At 47.1% G+C, this 20,166-nt stretch overlaps 1 protein-coding gene across 4 annotated transcripts in view; it reads left to right on the top strand.

Annotated features, from left to right (window-relative positions):
* Positions 1-20,166, top strand: part of FAM120C (family with sequence similarity 120 member C) — a 1,585,006-nt gene that overhangs the window by 646,928 nt on the left and 917,912 nt on the right. For all 4 annotated transcript variants that reach the window (XM_069645311.1, XM_069645308.1, XM_069645309.1 and 1 more), the window contains exons 8-9: positions 7,823-8,099; positions 8,310-8,481. In XM_069645311.1, the coding sequence (XP_069501412.1) occupies positions 7,823-8,099; positions 8,310-8,481 (449 nt within the window). The remainder of the gene's footprint in view (positions 1-7,822; positions 8,100-8,309; positions 8,482-20,166) is intronic.

Below are 20,166 nucleotides of genomic sequence, written 5' to 3'. Positions count from 1 at the left end.
AACAATGTTTTTAACAGGTTCTGACCTTCTCCTTTGCTTGTCGGTTTAGCTTCTTGCTTCTTCTGTACTGTCGGATACAGTTTGTTCTTTCTTCGGTCGGTTTGCTCCACGATACCTTAATGGAAATGTAAACCGCGTTGTTCACGGACCTGCAGGTCTATCCCGACTGTCTTGCAGTCATGCCACCACTTCTCGCGCTCAGGCTTGGGACGCTTTGCGTCCACCACAAACTCTCACACCTCCTTTGCTTCCCAAAGCCACGCGTCATCTGTGCTTGGGCTTCTCTCTAGCATCAGACGATGTGCATCCAGGTTTCCTTCAGCGTACCTTTGCCAGCTGATTTGAAACTCACAGCTTCTCTCCCTCTCAACGTCTCCTAAGTTTTATGATGCTGCTCTGGGACTTCACTGGCGTAGTGTCAAAGTCCTTCTTCTCGGTTTGATTTGTAATCTGTATTCTTCCAGTGGTTTTCTTTGTCTCTGTACCGTATAAGTATTCCTTCACAGGTACAAATCGGAGTGTTTGGCAGACAAAAACAGGTTCTGGTTTGTTCTTCATATCTTCTTTCACTCTATTTTTTTTAATGTTGGTTAGTGATATGTTGCTTAGAGAGTTCCTCTTAAGAACGAGAGTCTTTGTCCCCAGAGGGGGAGTCTCTCCCGGTGAGATCCTGCTTGCCTCTACCCATTGGAAGGGTATTGCGTAGCGGGCTCACACCCCTAGCCTCACAGCAAAAGCCCTTCCTGCCTCATGTGGAGAAGTGACAGTATCCCAAGATTCCTCCGTGGTCTCACCCACTTTCCAAGAAACACTTAAATTTTCTGGAATTACTAGCAGTTTACTTCACTTGAATCCACTTGAACTAGCAATCCAACTTCACTTGATTGGTGGGGATAGGTGGGAGATAAAATATGCCGGGGCGGGACTCGCTCTTTAAGTATATCCACACTGGCATTGAATATCTGAAAATGGAGCCTCGACAGAGGATTGAATGTCCAAGCACATGTTCCAGGGGAACACAACTGCCTAGCAGACACACTAAATATAAACACAGATCAACCCTCAGAACACGAATTGGGGTTGCATTCGGACATGCTAAACATTTATACAAGCTGAGGCCAACCAGATGGATTTTAAATTTTGCCTCAAAAGAAAACGCAAATCCTAAATTATGCCGCCAGGTTTCCGCAGAAGGAATCGAAGGAGAACGCAATGTGGACCAGTTGGTCAGGGATATTTGCATATGCTTTTTCTACAACCCACTTGAACAGAGTAATCTACAATGTGCAGCTGCAGCACTTGACAATGATTCTCATATCTCCAATGTGGTATTCCCACCTCCTCAAAAAGTCAATTTCCCCACTGTGACCAATCTGTAGATGTTGTCACTTCTCCCTGAGGAGGAGCCTCTTCCTATGAGGTCAGGGAGGTGAGACCGATAGCCCCCTGGAGTTAATACACAGCGGGAGTATCTCATGGGGCGACACTACCCCTATGGGGACATGTGCGACCACCTAAGGAGAGTGTGGTATGACACCTGACAGCCTCCACAACTCCATGCCCAACCTCATCCCTAACCAACCCATGCACCGAGGAGGCAGTGTGTGACTTTGCAGAGACGGACCTGGCAGTCCAACAGCATCACCAGTACCGTCGGCTCAGGAGACTCTAGAAAACCTTGTGGAATGGAAGAAGCAAGGAGTGTACCGACCACCATAACTAGGCCCCAGGAAGAAGTGGAGAAGCCTCCCGTGAGAAACCAAGGTAATGGGAAGAAAGCGGGAGCCGATGGGGGCTCTTCAAGAGTCACCTCCCTTGTGACAGCACTTGGAACGAGAGTGAACCAATTACCAGGGGAAGGGTCAGCGGCCCTACCAATTGTTCCAGGGAAAGGGAGACAGTCCCCCTGGTATTGTATGATAAGATACAGAGAAGAGTGGGGTCGGGGACCCGCAATTTGAAGATGAGAGCCACACTAGTCGTCTTTTTTGTGGAAGTACCTGGCAGGGTAGTAACCAGGTCTGCCAAAATCAATCACTAAAAGAACTGTGATACAGGTTTGGGACCCACATCAACCAACGTTTGACCGAGGCCAGAGGAAGAGAGACATTCCCTCTGACACTGTGAACTGTGAAACTAAAACCAAGAAAGGCCAGGGGAAGGGAGTCATAACCCCTGGTGCTGTGAACTGTGAAAGTAAAAGCCAAGAGAGTCTGAGAACAAAGCCAAGGAAGGCCAGGGCAAATGGAGTTATTCCCCTGGCTTTCTGTGGGGAAAAACCGATCCAGACACCAGGAGAGGGAGTGTCATTCTGATGGTAATGGAGTTTACAAGAAGAATCAAACCAGTGATCCAGGGTAAGGGAATCATTCCCCCTGGAGGGATGAAATAATGATCCTTGATGCATAGCCAGCAATCTTTTGTTTTGAAGTATTGAGGATGGGAAGGTTGTCATTCGCCCTGGTGAGAGACTTGTCAACAGAACTGTACTGTCCAGTTCAGGAGGCGGGAGTTATTCTCCTGGACCAAGAACATTGGTATAGCTCTAGTTATAAGTGTAAGGGACAGATGGGAACGTTTGACACTGGACTGTGGACTTTTTGGTTGCAACGACATCCTGACAGATCCATTAGCACATTTAGTTGAGGCAGGGGAACCCCCATAGATATAGGAAAAGGTAGGTTTTCCCTTTATTTTGATCTTAAATAAAGGTTTATAGCAATTATCATGCCACATGTCATTCTCCTCCTTCTGCACCCTTCCACCACCCATAAAGCGAACATGCCCTGACAACATGTCACAGAATCGGATTAATAATACATCCTCATTCTCGGACAACCAACTTAGTAGCTTGGGTCCTGAAGTCATTGAGTTTGGACACCTTGATTCACCAGATACAGATAGGTGCATGGACATATTGAAGGATGCACGTAAGCCTCTAGATACAGCTACTTTAACAAATGGAAAAGATTTGTAATGTATTGCAAAAAGTCAGATGTGAACCCAGTTGTTTTATCATTGCATATGGTGCACCTTCTACTAAATTTGTAATATTCAGGTTTAGTTTTTAATTCTTTTAAAATCCATTTAGCCGCTCTATCGTGTATACAACATCGCAAAGGAAGGTTTCATGGTAGAGCGTCCCAATCTTTAAAGCCTTCATGGAAGGAGTAAAACTGCTTTACCCTCCAATTGCTTTCCGACTCCCTGGTTGGGTTTTAAATACGGTCTTAAGCAAACTCGTGGGGCCACCCTTTGAGCCAATGCACAAAGCAAGCCTCAAAGATCTTGTGTACAAAGTCGCTTTTCTTATAGCCATTACATCTATTCACATGTTAAGTGAGCTTCATGCATTGTCTGTGAAAGAACCTTTTGTCACAATACATAAAAACAATGTGGTCATGGTCTTTCAAAATCCACAGACTGAGGAAAGAGCACACCATACAGTAGATGTTCGTTCGAAGGTCACGTATTACCTCAACAAATCCACTCAGAATAAAAGACCAGTTCTTTGTGTATCTAGCAGCTGGAAGGGAGGTGGATCCTGTCTCCAATGGACCTTTGCGAGATGGATTGTAAAATGTATACGGCAGTGTTACCCTTGGCCCAATGAAACGCTGCCCTTTTAAGCCTAAAGCACACTCCACGCTTGGTGCAGGTGCTACACTAGCATGACTTGTAATGTGCCACTGGAGGCTATCTGCAGAGTAGCTACATGGAGTTTAGTGTACACTTTAACACAGTGTTACTATATTGATACGTACCCCAGAAATGACTTGCAGGTAGGGCAAGCAGTATTAAAACATGAATTTGTCTGTTATTTCTACCAACCCACTGCCTACAAGCATGAGGAAGTAGATTACGGATATGTAATGTTTGTCATACATACAGCACAATGCTTCTAAAATATCGGGATACATTTTTAGCAACAGTTGCCAATACATTCCACTGTAAAATAGGTTGATGGTACTACAAATAGGGAGGTGGTGGGGGAATGTTGAGGGGCCCTAGAGTTTTCTGTCATGCATCCAACAAAAAGTCAAGGAGAGTGACAGTTGGAAGGTGACTTTAAAGGGTTCCCTTACTTAACAGTCGCCTTTGCATGAAACAAGACATTGAATGATACTGTTAACTTTAATGTCTCATCGATATGGAGCCATTAGATGATGACCCTTTTCTCAGTGTCTGGGACTGCGGAGGATCTGTAGTACCTGATTACTGTGAGCAACCTACTGAATAGATGTGCGACATAAGTGCCACGTTTGGGATAGTTGGCAGCAGACATGTAAGATATGGGTATCTGTTGGGTCATGCAGTCTGAAGAAAGGATTTAACTTCACTTAGCCTTTTCATATTCCAAGAATATGCAACTACCACTGTAAAACTAGAGTCGGGAGTCAAGTGCTCCCCACACTAAAACATCTGGCCCTTTAAAACATACATTACTTCTGCTTGTATGTGGCAGTGAGGATGCTCCTGCAAGGGGCCCTTTAATTCGGGTCCCACAGCGTAGAAAGCTTTTGTTTTAACCCCGTGAAATGTCAATTATCGTGGGCGACAGCCATGGAGCAATGTACCAAGTCCTCACCATATAAGCTGCTGTCGTGGCTGTGCTGAGCATACCAGAAAATCAGAGCCTCTGTACTCCCGCGAGACAAGAAAGAAATCCAACATGACGGGCCCTCTTTTTTTTTAAACCGTAATTCCGAGGGTCCACAGATGCCACACTCCTCACATACCTGTAGTCAGTGTTTATTTGGAGCAGCCTCTGCTGCAACAATAGAGCAAATCACACATAGATGCAAATCCTCATGGGGTGTATGGGAATCTATATGAGGCCCCGGAAGTGCAGAAGGTGGAGTTTGGAGAAAGCAATGTTGCTGATGTTTGTTGCAGACAGGATGGAAGAGCAGAGCTGTTGGGAGATGATTCGAGGAAAAGGAGTGAGTGAGACCTGCGGAGGCATTAAAGAGAGGAGCAGGACTAGGGAGTAAGACTTTGCGATGTGTGGTGATGGTAAAACTAGTCTCACTCGCTGTTGATCCTGCAGCTCTTAAGAGGAGGCGGAGGTGGAGCAGAGGATCAGGAAGAGGAAGTAGGAGGTGGCGGCAGTGATGGAGTTGATCTCAGCTTGGAAGGCTTGAGAATGACTCTTGCACTTCCTGAAGGCCTACTAGTGGTGTAATGGTGGTAAGAGTAGGTGCAACCTCATTGCAATGCATTGATGAGATGTTTGAGTAGCCGGGAGGGAGCCAGTACTTTGAAGTTAGGGTGGTGAAGATCTGTGCAGGCACAAGCTGATGTTGAGATGACAAGGAGATTCAAGGGGGCAAGAGGGCCACCTACGTAGGACCCTGGGAGACGGCAGATTTCCATGAAGTAGGAAGCAGGCTCCAATTCCTTTAGGCCATCCTCCCTTCTAGTTTCCCTTCTAATTTGGACTATCTAGCTCTTGAACATACTTCTGTGATGGTCCCGTCTCTGTCAAGATTCCCAAACCCTTATCCATAGTTGGTCCAATCCTCCAGTGGAGCTTCACTCTCAGGTCCACGACTGTGCTGCAAGAGATTCCAGACCACAGGCTGCAGAAATATCCAGCAAAAATCCTCTTAGTTTTATTCCACTAACCCCAGAGACTGTGAGCAATGCAGAGGAAAGACCCAGAGACCTTTTTTTGTTTTTTGCTTTATTTACACACAAGACATTGATTGTGCTTCAAGAACAACTTAGCCTGAAAAAGTAACTTTCTAAAAAGTCTGAATTAGTTTCTTTTGCGGTTATTCGAAGGAAAAACCATTTGAATACCAACAGTTGGTTCCCTAGGACCTAAATGAACGTGCCCTTAAAGGTTGGAGGTACAAGGGACACTGGGAAAAGCTCTACCAAATGTATGGTTGTGAACGTTATCTTGTATTGCAATGGATCACTTGCAGCACCCCACATTTACAGTCTCAGCCTCAGACTATCCCTGTGATGCCTTGTGGCACTGCCTACTTAGTGTATTTAGTAGTAAGGCTTATTTAAGTGTCTTTTTCCACTCTTGTGTTACAGATGGTCTTTAAAACACACCAACTCTGAGTTAGTTGAAGGGTTTTATTTTATTTGTAGAAAAGGGTTATAAGGGCTAGTCGGCCCCTCTAATCTAGGGATCAGCAGTTCTGCCCTAGTCTAGGCATCCCTAAACCCCAGGCTTTTACTAGTGATCGGTAACCCCCTACTATTTAAATGCCATCTGCCTTATCGTGATGAACTAAAGGCAGAACAGTTTATCTATCTATACTCCCCCCATGGATCAATCATGGGATTCCTATTCAACAATCTCCCAATTGTATGATTCAAGGGCTATTCCTTCCATACACTATGGTCCCACTCTCCTGCCCTTCTGCGCCTAATTGTTCCTCTCTATATTGATTACCGCCTCCTGCCCCTTTCTGCTTTCCTTCATCCTCAACCCACTGTCTCTTCCCTCTCTCTCCTGGCCGCCCTTCCTCTTTTAAACCTTTTGTTAAGGTTTACTTCCACTCTCCAAATGTAATCACTAGTACTCTGCTCCGACCCTCTTCGCTAACGCTCCTCTCTTCTCTGCATACTGCTACTCATCTACACATCTATTGTCCCCTCTCTACACTGCTACTTACTCCCCCCTGAACCCAATCTTTCATTTTCAGACACCTCATTCACTCACTACTCTCCCTGCCACTCTACTCTCATATTCATTCACCTCCTAGTACCACTTCCTCTCACTAACCAATACCTGACCCTGCACACTGCCTGTATAATCCTGCTCACACTCCTCTGCACTGTCCTTCCTTTGCCTTGTCTCGTGGTCTGCTTCTGCCTACTCATACAGCACCCAATCAACCCGCAACTTCCTGCTTCTTAGATCCCCTCCCTTCGACCCCCATTGGCTATCCTCCCCTGCAGGTTCTTTGGTGGGCTAATATTTCCTTGTTCTATCTTCCCAGGAGTTGGAACAATCCGCATAAGACATAAAAACGGGGTTCTTCGCTCTGCACCTTCCTCCTTTGTGGTTCCGTCAGGGTTTTGCAATGGCGGCCTGCAGGGTGAGCAATGAAGTAACGTTGCAGTCCCAGTTCGCGTGAGGACCTCACAGGCTTGTTGGTCCATTTGTCTTGGGAGCCATTCCCCTGCTCTGTTACAGCAGAGCATAATGTCTTTTGGCAGTGAGTGTTTTGGGTACGCGCTGGCCTCCGTTGCTCTACATAGCATAGTGACTTCCCTTCAGGATTCTGCTTGTTTGGGTTTGTAGGTATTCAGCCACCCTGAAGTTTTAGATCGGCTAGTCTTTTCTGTTGCCGGGCAAGCTGGGACATGTAGTTTTCTGTGAAAAACAAAGAACCTGCTGGCATCATGCGAGACAATTATAGGGTGATCAACTCTTGTACTCTTTACAAGCATGCTGGCACTATAGGAACGAACAGGGATTGGGGCCCTCCCAACTGCCAACTTTTCTGTAGGGGGCAAGACTGGCTCTGACTTCCAGCCTGGTAGGCCTCCCACTCCAGGCTGAGAGGGGGCCCCATCCCCTCTTGACATGGTCTGCTTACTGACACTGTCACACTCCTAACAAGTATTGGGCAGTGCATTGCGTAAACCTGAATTCCAAAGTACTTCTGAAGGTATATCACTATTGTTTAACTTAACCATTGTTAATGCCTGTTTTCCCACTTTATTTACAAATGTTTTAATGACATTTCATGCTTTATAACTTTTTTTTTCTTTTTTTTAAATGCTTTTCGTGTATACGCTAAAAAGGGATTTGTCAGATTTATTTATCAGCGTTTTCTTTTATTTCTGTCAGTCATGTTGCAGATTTGCGTAAGTCTGCCTGGGAAGACCCAACTAATGAGAAGATTACGCCAGGGTGGTGCCCTCAGTCTGGGGCAGGGGATTCAACTGCTAATCTTAGTAGCTCCGCAGCCACTCAGATACCATCCCTGCTCTCCATGTCAACAAGGAACCACATGGACATCACTACCCCACCCTTGCCCCCTGTGCCACCAGAGGTCTTGCGGGTAGCAGAACACCGGCATCGAAGAGGGCTGATGTACCCTTACATCTACCATGTGCTCACAAAAGTGAGTATTGAGATGACATGGATATTTCTAAAGCCCTTGTACATTTATGTGGTTAAATGGATGACATGTGGTATTGGCCCTGATTTGAAAGCATTAAAGTTGCAAATCAGTGTACATGTTTATTCTGATTACTTATGCTTGGTGCATTCTTTTCTAGATGAGTTTTTGTTTTTAATTGCCCCCATCACTTTTTTGATTATTCATTTTAAGGGAGAAATTAAAATCCCTGTGTGCATAGAGGATGAGTGTAACATGGAGCTTCCGCCTGCCACTATTTTGTTCAGGAACGCCCGCCAGTATGTATATGGTGTCCTATTCAGCTTGGCAGAAACTCAGAGGAGATTGGAGCGCTTGGCAATGCGTCGGCGGATCCCAATGGAAGGTAAGCATGGCCTAGTGCCCTTTGAATTTTTGGTCCATTGTGGTGGTGTTCAGTCTATTGGGCACCAGGCTGTTTCTGGTCATAATGGAGAAAACTCAGTCTACATTGATAATTTTAATTATTTACTTATGCCTATCTGCCATAAAAATGTTTGTTTTGGATTATTTCCCCTCCATGAACATAAAACCACAAGAAAGATACCTGTGAGTTGTCATCGAAAGAAAACGGTGCACACACAATACTGTGATACTCACTGCTGCGTTAAAGCCTGTCCTGTTCTGAAAAACGAACTGCTCTTTTTGTCATCCTCCGGCTTCCACTCTGCACGGCAATTTCTTGCAACACACCCCCCCCCCCCCAACCCCCATCCTCTGTTTCAGCAACCTGTGTGAAGTGCATCTGATTTGTCTGCGCCTGTCTTGCTGCTAGGCCAACCTGGTGAGTTCCTTGTGTACTTTGCAGTCCCTCTGTTTCTCTCCCCCCCCTGCCTCCATGGTCTTCATCGCCCGATCTACTCTAGCTGCTATTCTAACTCCTATCCCATCTCTCTCTCTCGAGGCCTGGAAGGAAAAAAAGTTTAAGAAAGCGCTCCTGGTCTCCAACCCATCCCTGCCCGACACCTACGTCAATGCTTCCATTAATGGTAAAACCAGATGGGAAGTACTCTTGGCACACTTCCCATCCTCTAGGTGTATCATTAATGTCTTATCACAATGGCACTGTCATGGCTCAGGGCTCTCAGCCCAACCTCTTCCTTCTTGATAGTCGGCTTCCGGCTCCCATCAATGTCCTTCCTTCTCCTGCCATTCCTCCTTCTGCCACCCCCCCTGCTCCCTTCGCCACCACTGACTCGTGAATCACAGCCCTGTACCCCTCCTTGGAAAACTTTCAAAGGTGGCAACCAGCTTCACTTAGCTACTACCAATGATTGTTCTGCCATTAAACACTCATCTGACATTTGTCTCCTTCTTGAAGACTTTGACCTTACTGTTCTCACCCTCACTGAAACGTGGTTCAATATCAGCTCTGTCACTGCTTTTGACACTCTTCTTCCTGAGGGCTACAAGATCCTCTCCAAGCCCAGGCCCAACCGTTCTGGATGCAGAGTGACCCTATCTTCCCTGAATGGGTCCCTGCTATCATACCCATTCAATCCTGTTCTTCCTTTGAATGCCTTGTCTGAAAGCTTGGTGTCTCTCCTACCCCCTTGCTTACTCTCGCCACCATCTACAGGCCATCGGGCCCGGTCTCCCTCTTCCTTTCTGAATGGGCCAACCTCACCTCTTCTCTCCTGACCTCTACCTCCAAGCTTCTCCTCTGAGACTTCTTCATCTTGACTCTTCTGTGACCTCTGTGACTTTCCCTCCCCATTCTTCCCTCTAGTCCGACCCACTCAGCCGGACACACTTTGGATGCGCTCATCTCGGCAGACAGTTCGATCTCTAACCCTCTCACTACACCGGTCTCCTGGTCAGACCATGCTCTCCATTCCCCTCACCTAGAGTTCCTGGGCTCTGTGGCTAAACCTCTGCCGGCAGTGCCAGTCTCCGTCATTCAACCGATGAAGCGAGTGTTAGACGCTGCTTTTCTTGCCGCTTTCATCCCCCCTACGACTCCTGCTATTGACTCTCCCACTGACCCAACCCTAGCTAACCTTCACCTCTCCATCTTCAACACCCTTGACATCCTTGCCCCTGTCATGAGGATCTGCATAAAGCCTTCCTCCAAGCTCAACAGCTGGTATGATTATTACCTAGCTTCTCTGAAACACAAGTGCATAGTTTCTGAACGGAAATGGCAGGCCTCTAGCACATCCACTGACAAAGTGGCCTGTCGCCTGCTCCAAAGACAATAGCGTCTCTCCAGCCGCTCCAAGAAGAGGGCCCATATCCAAGCTCTCACCTCCGGTACCGCCATATGGTTGAACTGTTTAAAATCTGTAAGGAACTTGCCAATCCTACTTCAGTTACCACTTCTCGTCTTCCATCCCAGGCCCTCTTTACTACACTGGCCTCCCATTTCACACAAAAGAAAAGAGGACATCCTGTCCTCACTCTCCTCTATCCTCCTCCCTCCTCCCCCACCTGCTCTCAGGCCGCCCTTGGCCCCCCTCCCTCCCTCTTACCCGCCTCCTTCTCATCCATAGTACCGGATAAGGTCTCTAAAGCTGTCTGCTCTATGAAAGTCTCCTCCAAACAGGTGCTCCCCTGCTCCTCCAGAACTATCAAGGACAACATTTCCTCTCTCGCTCCTGCCCTGGCTGATTTCTCCAACCACTTGTTCGCTACTGCTTCCTTCCCACTATCCCTCAAGCACTCCCTTGTGCATCCTCTCCTAAAAAAGCTGTCTGCCGACCCCTCCTGCCTCGCTTACTACCGCCCTATCTCCACTAGCCCCTTTCTGGGCAAACTCTTGGAGAAGTTGGTCATCTCCTAACTGACCCACTAAACTGAATCTGTTGGATGTCTCCATGACCACCAGTCTGGCTTCATAGCATCCAGAGGCACGGAAACTACTCTCCTGAACCCCTGTGAAAGCCTGCTCTCAAACCTTGATTCCAACTCTAATTCTGTTCTTATCCTCCTTGATTTGTTTTCTGCCTTTGAGACGGACAATCATGCCATCTTCATAGCGGCTCTGATTCTCTTATCACAGACCTGCCACTGTGTTGGTTGACTGCCTTCCTATCTTACTGACCTTCCCAGGTGCAAGTGGGCCCTTTCCTCTGCTCCACCTCACTCTCTACCTGTGGCATTTCTCAGGGCTCTATCCAATCGCTGTGGCTCTTCAACATCTACCTTGCCCATCTGGCCCACGTGATCTTCTCATTCTCTCCTCATTTCCAATGTTATGCTGATGACACACAGGTCTTCTTCATGTTTCCTTCCAATACCTCCTTCCTCTCTCATGCTATTCTGACAGGGTGCATGGCTAATGATCTCGGTCTTAATGCCAGTAAGACTGAGAACCTTCTCATTGGGATCCCTGCTTTCCTCCCACACTCTGGCCACCCTCCTCGGGTCCCCTTACCTCACCATCTTTTGAGGCTTAAAAGCTTGGTGTCATCTTTGACTCATCCCTCGCCTTCTCCCCTCACATCAGACCTTGCCAAGAATGCCCACTTTGAGCTTCACCTCCTCGGAGGCATTCTCCCCTTCCGTACCTGCCTCCAGAAACTCAATGTCTCCAGAACTCTGGTTGTCACTAGGCTGGAATACTGCAACAGCCTCTTCCTCAATCTGCCTCTTTCCTCTCTTTGCACCCTTCAACTAATCCAGGATGGGGCTGTTAGAATTATCCTTGGCCTCAAGCCCAGGGCCCTCATCTCTCCAGCCCTATCTCTCCACTGGATCCAGACTGCTGCAAGGATCAAATTCAAGACCCTCTGCTAATCCACAAGGCTTTCTTTGTCCTGGGACCCTGCTAAATCCAACTCTCTCTCCCTAAATACCTCTCCGCTAGAGCCCTTCGGTCCTCTAGCTCCAACTCTCTGCAAATCAGATGTTTTTCTAAGCAGGGAATGAGGGGTAGATCTCTCTTCGGCAGGTACCTCCATCTGGAATGGCCTCCCTGCCCCTCTGGCTTGAGACGGACCTCCTTAAGTTCCGGAAGCTTTCCAAGACCCTGCTCTTCTCTACTTCCTTCCCTCTCTAGGGGCGTTATGTCGCCAAAATGCCAGGGGTAGCGCAAGTGACATCACACAACCCTTGACCTCTGATGACATCACAGGAAGCTATGCCAATTGACCCCATCTCGACGTGACATCGCGGGAAGTGATGGAACACATCCTTTCACCCCTTGGCAAAACAGGAAGTTCCATCAAATAGCATTGTTTCTAAGTACTCTATGAAAAATATGGTTATGATATCACATTTCATAAAAGGACCACCATATCTATCATTAATATCAGTGCGTATAGGCCGTATTACTGTGTATGCAAGCAGACATCCAAGTCCAAACGATAATGTGTTATTATATAGCACTTACGCATAAGCGCTTCATATAGAATAAATATGCATACAATATCACCCAAACTGTGTTGGTACTCATTTATCAATCTCCGCAGGATGAAACGCTGAGTTGACCTTGCCGGATTGCAGCAGTGAGCTCTCAACCCACTGAGCTAAACGGAGCCACATGATACTGACTATGCAGCCCAGGAGCCTCAATTAAAATAAAAAAAAATCATTATAGATTGTTTTAAATAATTTTTTAGGGGTAGCCAGGAGACCTCATGGGTCACAGGTGCGATCCCTAAATGAAGTCCCTGCCCTCTCTCCCTGCCTTTCTAATGCCCCATTTGACGTTGCGACTGGCAGCCTGGTCGCTTATGAGTCTTACAGGGCACCAAGCCCTCCTTGACCAGTCTAGACCAGCACCTCCCTCTCCCCCTTAATAAACCAGCACTGCACTTCTGAGCCCCCTTTCTCTGACTTGGCTGATGAGTTGGGCACCCCCTCGTCCTCTCACTTAGATGGTGGTCGGCCTCCGGCATTGCTTGGCAATTGCCCCCTTGAACTCCCACCAGCACTTGCCTAGCCCCTTGACCCTTTCTTCCTTCACCCCCCCTTCATGCATTGTATGCCCCTCCACTGACAGTGACCTATTCCCCCCCCCCCAACAACCCCTCCTGCACTTCCTTTTACTGCACTTGCATGATCCGAATGTCACAAGGCCTAGTAGGACCGTTATTGTTTATCTCCCTTGTTAACCCCCTCCCCACACCCCCGACCCCTCCCTATTTTGTCTTGTGGCGCCTGGAAACACAATTTTTGTGTATAGTGCGCCTTATAAATATTCAATAAATAAATAAATACTTTTCCATAGAGAAAACAAGGTAGAAATGACAGCCTTAATGCTCAGCCAGAATTCCTATTTTGGGGATTAGAGGGCCACTTCTTGAGGCCCCACAATGTTTTGCTTTTCCTTCTTTTTTTGTTTAGTTAAATTACTCTTCTGAAGTCCCACTGCCACCATGTCGCTTTACAACTTATGTAAAGTTTATATATGGTTGTGTTACCCCTAAGGGGCCCGTCCCAGGGCAAGCCATTTTACAGCATTGGTAGCCCAATGCACCTCTTTGGTAGCCATTTGGCGTACAAATGATGGGGGTGGGAGGGTAATAAGAAATCTTGCTCCTGCCCATCTTGTTTTTTAGAGCTTTCCTTTGTCTAGGTGACCACAAAGTAGGATCGCAATGGCAGATCTTTACATTTGGGCTCTTTGTTCCTAACTGATTTAGGCTACTTTAGGTCCCAGGACAAGCCCTTTCACTTCCTGTGGGGAGTGGCTTTGACTTATTTATTATGCGCTTATGCACAATTGTTTCAAGTTCGACCAGGCAAGAGAGGGGGAACAAAGGGAGGACAAGACAAACAATCTTACTAGGCCTAGTGTAATTTAGATCGTGCAAGTGTGCTGCAAGAAGTGCATGCTAGTTGGTACAGGGCGAAGTGCACCAGTGCCCTGAGTTAAGAGCAAGGAAGGCTCGGACTACAGGGGGCAATCCCAGCCCGCTAGTGCAAGGTTAGCCAGGCAGCAGTGCAAGGTGTGCCAGGTGGAAAATGCAGGGGGATTGGTCGGGGGGGGCAGGTATCCTGTAAGACTTGGAGGACACCAAGCAGCCAGTCTGCAGACAGGGCAGGAGCAAGGGAAGGTTAGCAGGGGAGAGGGACCGAGAAAGAATAGAAGAAAAGGAAGATCTTGAGAAGCTTCCGGAACTTGAGGAGATCCAGCTCAAGGCGGAGAGAGGCAGTGAGACCATTCCAGACGGAAGCACCTGCAGAGGAGAGGGATCTACCCCCATTCTCTGCTTGGAGAAGTAACTCACCCGGAGAGAATTGGAGACAGACGAGCGGAGGGCTCTAGGAGGAAGGCACTTGGCATTAGAGTTGAATAAAATGAGGGCCACGGCCCCAGAAAGCCTTGTGGATGATGCATAGGGTCTTACACTTGATCCTTGCAGCCACCGGGAGCCATTGGAGGGATTTTAGTGCCGGAGAGGTGCGGCCCCTGGGCTTGAGGACAAGGATAAATCTCGCAGTCCTGTTCTGGATGAGTTGAAGAGGGCGAAGAGTAGAGTTAGGCAGATTGAGAGAGCCTGTTGCAGTAGTCCAGCCTAGAGAACCATGGCTCTGGATACAGTGAGCTTCTGGGGGAAGGTGAGAAAAGGGAGAATACCTCCTGAGATGCAGCTGAAAGAGGGCCTTCTTGACAAGTTCTGCGATATATGGAGAGGAGAGAGTGGAGTTGATGACCCTATTGGGCAGAATCCTGTGCAGTTCCCTTAGGGAGCACTACAGAAGATTAAGACTACAGGTATGAGCAATAAATCCCCTTTGGTATCAGTCTGTACCTCAAAGATTTAGTTGGTAGCTGTGGCTAAGCAGTCAGACTGATCTCCAGAGGGAGATGAGCAGTATTCAGGGTTTACACAATAGGACTACAATACTAGGGTACAAGGAAACACTGACCAAAGCTTTGTATTAAAAAGAATATATATATTTATTACACACTTCTAGTTCAACACATTAATCACAGTCATTAAAGCAAGTTAAAACCAGTCAAGGAAAGTATACACAACGCCCTAGTTAAATTGTAGACCAGTTTGAGCAAGAGTGAAAACTGAGCCAAACGGCACAGTGAAAACCAAACACAAATGGCACTCTAGCAATTTCTCACACGGGAGGGAAAGCACAAGTTATACAGGAATATCTTCTTACACACGCTGGCAACACTTCCCATAAGTTTGTGAATAAGTTTAGTCAAGGCAGTACTTAAGTATAATACTTAAATGAAAATCGAGCAAAATGGCACTTCACAAGTTTTAAAAATGGGAAGAAAAAGGTGGTTATAAGAAGTAGGTGCACCAACACAGTTCTAGTTGAGAAGCAATCTAGAGAAGGCAGTTCTAACAAATTTAGCCAGTCAATAGGCCTGTTCCAGAGTCATTGGTACAGGGCAAAGGGCACAGGAGCAAAATGTTCTTGTAGCTGCAGTCAAGTCTTTGGTTAACGATTCGAAAAGGTGGATGCAGAAGGTGAAAGACAGTGTTAGAGGATAGGGGCGGCCAACCCAACACGTAGGTAAAGGGTTTAAAACACCTTTAGCACTACCACGCGAAAAGGACGGCCTGGCGGAAACAATGTACCTTGAAATGTAGAAGAGGCTCCTGCGGTGGCGGTTGTTCCTGGCAGTTCCTGCAGTTCGGGTAATCCAGCAGAGGAAGAGGAAGAGGGACTCTCGTCGTGGAGGAAGGTTCAAGTTACTGCACTGCCCAGGGATGAAACCAGCCGCGGTGCTGCCCAACGAATAAAAGGTACGCTCCTTTAAATCGCAGTCTAAATAAAACCTACCGGAGTAAAGTTAATATAGAAATAAACCGGCAGTATGTTAGAGGCTGTCAGTAAATGTCGTAGCCTCGAACAATGGGAAAATCCCATAGGGAAATATTTGCGGTAATATATTTTTGGTAGTAACCACTGCCACCAGCCAGTAACTTTTGAGAGAGGGACTGTACGGTACCCTCTCGAAAATGAACATAAGGGAAAAACTATTAACCCTTGCCAGTACCTCCATAGTAAGATGGATTGTACTGGTTTTGTTCATAAAGACTGACTAGTAAAGTCAGTGGGGACTTTACATACCCTGGGAGACAGTAGCCAGTCCCATGGTATGAAGTCTATGTTTGGGGGTCGCTACGAAACCCCTGTGTAACTGTACGGAGGGTGCTGTGTAACACATGTGGATAAAGATAGTTTCTATGGGGGTGAGATAAACCCCATAGACATTAAACACAAAAAATAGCCTAGAACACACATGGCAAACACGCTTAAGAGTGGGAAAAAGAGTCACACTCTTAGCAGGAGAAAAAAACAAACCCTTCAAATCCAGCAGTTCACGTTTGATAAGCTCCAAGTGCGGCCGTGTCCTCTGTTCGCTGGCGCGCAGGTGTGCATGCCCTGGTCCACGGTGGGGATCTGACAGATCCACGCAATTCGAATAGGATACAATCATCTTGGTGACCGCACACGATTTCATTTGGCTCATAAGGGTACACAGACTGAACTTTAAATATTCAGAGTAGCGGCAGAGTAGCAGTCTCAGGCAGTCTATGGCAGCCATGGACGCCGGGGACGCTACTCTGACTTCTTCACTAACTACGACTTTATGTGATAAAGACTCTCAGCAAAGGAGCTCACGGTCCCGTACACGAGCTGAAGTGGGCCGAAAACTGCCTTCAAACCCAGAGAAAAGCCCGCTATATTCAAAGCAGACCAAACAAACTGCTACAGCAATGACACAGAGTCCTGCTATGAGCCAAGTATCAACAATATCGACGCCTGGGAGTAGCAGAAGCTTCTGTCCGAAAACAACTTGGTCAAAAGAGGAGGCGACAGCAAAAAATACACTCCTAGTACTGGGAACCCAGCACACTGATCTGTGCACCAACGACGAAGAGTTGCGGGGAGTGGACATCTTCCCCGTACGCCAAAACCTGGTCCAAACAACTTCAAACTCACCTGGGCGACCCGCGTCTCTGCTGGAGATCCCGGGCGGTGTCTCCCACGGGCTAGGCCCTGTCCTGTTAGCAGCGAACGCTCCGCCGCCTGTCGGAAGACGGACGGCGTCGAGCTCGGCGGTGATGGGGGGAGCCAGTCCGGGGGAGCAAGCCGCTGATCGGGAAAAGTCGCGGGTTAAGGCGCCGGCGGACCTAGTGGAACTCCCGAGGGTGGGGCTCCCGGAACAGGAACCCACGGAGAAGGTAATGGACGGTGTAGTTTTGCCAGTAGTGGCCGTCCTGAAGGTCCCCCTGGTGGATGATGGGTGTGAGACTATGACGGAAAATGCACAGGGTGAACTTTTTCAGAAAGCTCCCTGCCTACATGAACAACTGGCAGGCAAACCGACAAGGGTGGCGGTGGAAATCCATCCGCTCCTTCTTGGCACGCCGACCACAGCAGGGTCAGCAGACAGTCACATCAAAAGCCAATGAGACCATGGGCAACACGAGCCACCCAAACGGCGGCCAGTCAACAAAATCACCGGACATACAATCTGATGAAGGTCCGTGTTGTAAAAAATTGAAAACCACGCTGAAACGAAAAAACAATCTTTGACAAATACATCATCAACAAGTGCACCAACACTCCCAGGCAAGTCTAAAGGACTTGATTCCAACAATGAGGGACAACGGAGACCAAAAAGGACAATAAGGCGATCTATAGACAGTAGAAAAACAAAAAGCCAACAAGCAACTCACATCTTCTCGCCTCAAAGTGTGGCAGACTTTTTTGTGAATCACAGAAAATGAAAGTTCGAAAACATATGTGAAATAAGTGACAGCGAGATGCTGGAAGTGGTGCACAGCTCAGAAGATTTACAATTTGGGACTCCAGCTACGGTGCCAGATCTGGGCGGACCCAGTAGAGAAAATCACATAAATCAACCTTCCAGTGTTATGGATGAGAAAGAAGAAGTTGAACCCAATGTTTCGCCCACAGACGAACGGCAGAGGGCGGAGACTCCATCAATTACAGTGGAGACTGAGACTGGTATGGCTAGCCTGGAAACTGCAAATCTTGACAGTGAGAAGCTGGAAGTGGCGCACAGCTTAGAAGACTTACAATCTGCGACTCCAGACCTGGGTGATCCCAGTATAGGAAATCTTAAAAATCTATCTCACAGTGTGGAAGAGAAAGATGAAGCTGAATCCAGTGCTTTGCCTACAGACGAACGGGAGGGGGTGGAGACACCATCAACTACAGTGGAGATCAAGTCCCCTATGGCTAGCCTGGAAACAGCAAAACCTGTCGCTGACAAAACACTGTTTATAATGATGAAGCAAGACCCAAATACTTTATGGAGAGTGGGGAACCAGAGGTCTGGTTCCCTTCAGTCGAAGATGCAAACCAAATGGCAAATGACTCAAATTTATCTGCAATAACAACGCCAAGCAAGGACAAAGGAAAATCCCTCGGAGAAAACCACTCGCCCGAGAAATCTCCAGAAAAAAGACCGAATATGGTGACACTTATGGCAGCGGTGGCGGTCGCAATGGCCCCCTTCACCAAGCTTTATGAAGCCATAAACGATTCATTAAAAGACAATTGCTCTCTACTGACAACAATGCATGCAAAGCTTGCATATTTGGAAGGGTATGACACTGCAGTGGACCACGAAAAAAATCAAGGCTGGTACACAATGTCCTTGGACGATAGCGCCAGAAGGAATGAAAAAGACCTCTATATCGGCAAGCATCGAAAAGGGTTCTCAAACCGTGCTTTACGTCCCAAAAAAAATTCAATCCCCCCCAAAGTTGAGAGGAGGCGGACTTGCTCATAATCAAGCAAACTTCGCCAGTCCAACTGCCAACTAAAAGGTCAAAGCCTACAAGTACACACCTGCGAGATAATCCACAAAAGAAAGATGACGCCGTCAGTGGACACAGACCAAAGAAGGCCCAAAACATCACATCTGGAAAAAAAAGTCCCCAAACTAGTGAATAACTCAAAGAACTTACAAACGAAGAATATGGAAGTAGTTACCAACAAAGTCTTCTCCATTTTTGCTGATCGCAAGTTGCCAACGACACCATTTGAAACTAAGGGAAAGCAACTGGTATTCTGCCTACCAGTGCAGGAAAAGAGCTTCAAAGATAGGAGGAAGAACTATGGTGATGGAGCGTGCCCAAATGCAAATTCAAATTGTTCAACTCCAATAATCTCAGAGGCTGCTTTGACCCCAACTGGCACGAATCAAATGGAGACTTCCAAAGTCTCTAACACTTCAAAATCTACAGAAGATCTTCTGATGGAAGAAGTTCTCAAACTTGAATCAATCTTGCGAACCTCCTTCCCTAGAACTTATAGAGACATCAATGGAAAAGGGGACAAAAGGAGTCCACAAAGCGGAAGCCCGATCGGAGCAAGGATCAAAAGAAGTACGAGGTAAACATCTATCTCTACCATCGAAGGATCATTGTAAGAAGATTACTCGCTCTGTTACCCGGAGTCCTGTCAAACATGACGAGAAGGGGTGCAAAACCCCGAGTCAAGGTCCGCAAAAACTACACTCTACAAAAACTAGTGATCTAGAAAATTGGCGGGGAGAGAAATACCTCCCATCCACATCCGGAAATGAGGCTCAGCACCAAGACAGACACAAGAACCATCTTTGGCGAGAAGATCGGCAGCAAATAGAAATGGAAAAAGACAAGAGAAGATAAAGGACGATGGGAATCACTTAAAATGCGATCTAGAGATCCGCCTGCTTTCAAAATTGAACAAATCGGCCTCTGCCACAACTATGTAATCCTGAATAGAAGAACTGTGATGGAGTTGCTACATAGCATACCGAAACTAAGACCAGTAGAATCGAGAGATTTGTAAATATTGGAGCCGATTCATGAAGGCCGTCGCACAACTGCCTATCTATTTATCGCCTCAAAATCTGTCAAACAGAGGCTGCGCGACTCCTTGAAAGACTTCCTAAAAATTGGCTATGACATAAGTGAATTTGGTGACGAGGGAAGAGCTAAATGGGATGATCCAACTTACCCCAGCCCAAATAACTGTTCAACGAGGAAAGGGTATAACTCCTTAAACGATAGATCCCCTGAGGCTAGGAGACAAAAACACCTTCAAGAGAACCGTAATACGGAATATCAAGAAGCATGGGCGAACA

This window comes from Ambystoma mexicanum, chromosome 2p (genome assembly GCF_040938575.1).
Source record: "Ambystoma mexicanum isolate Mex_15411 chromosome 2p, UKY_AmexF1_1, whole genome shotgun sequence".
Classification (NCBI taxonomy): Eukaryota; Metazoa; Chordata; class Amphibia; order Caudata; family Ambystomatidae; genus Ambystoma; species Ambystoma mexicanum.
This window is presented reverse-complemented; position numbering and strand designations above follow the sequence as displayed.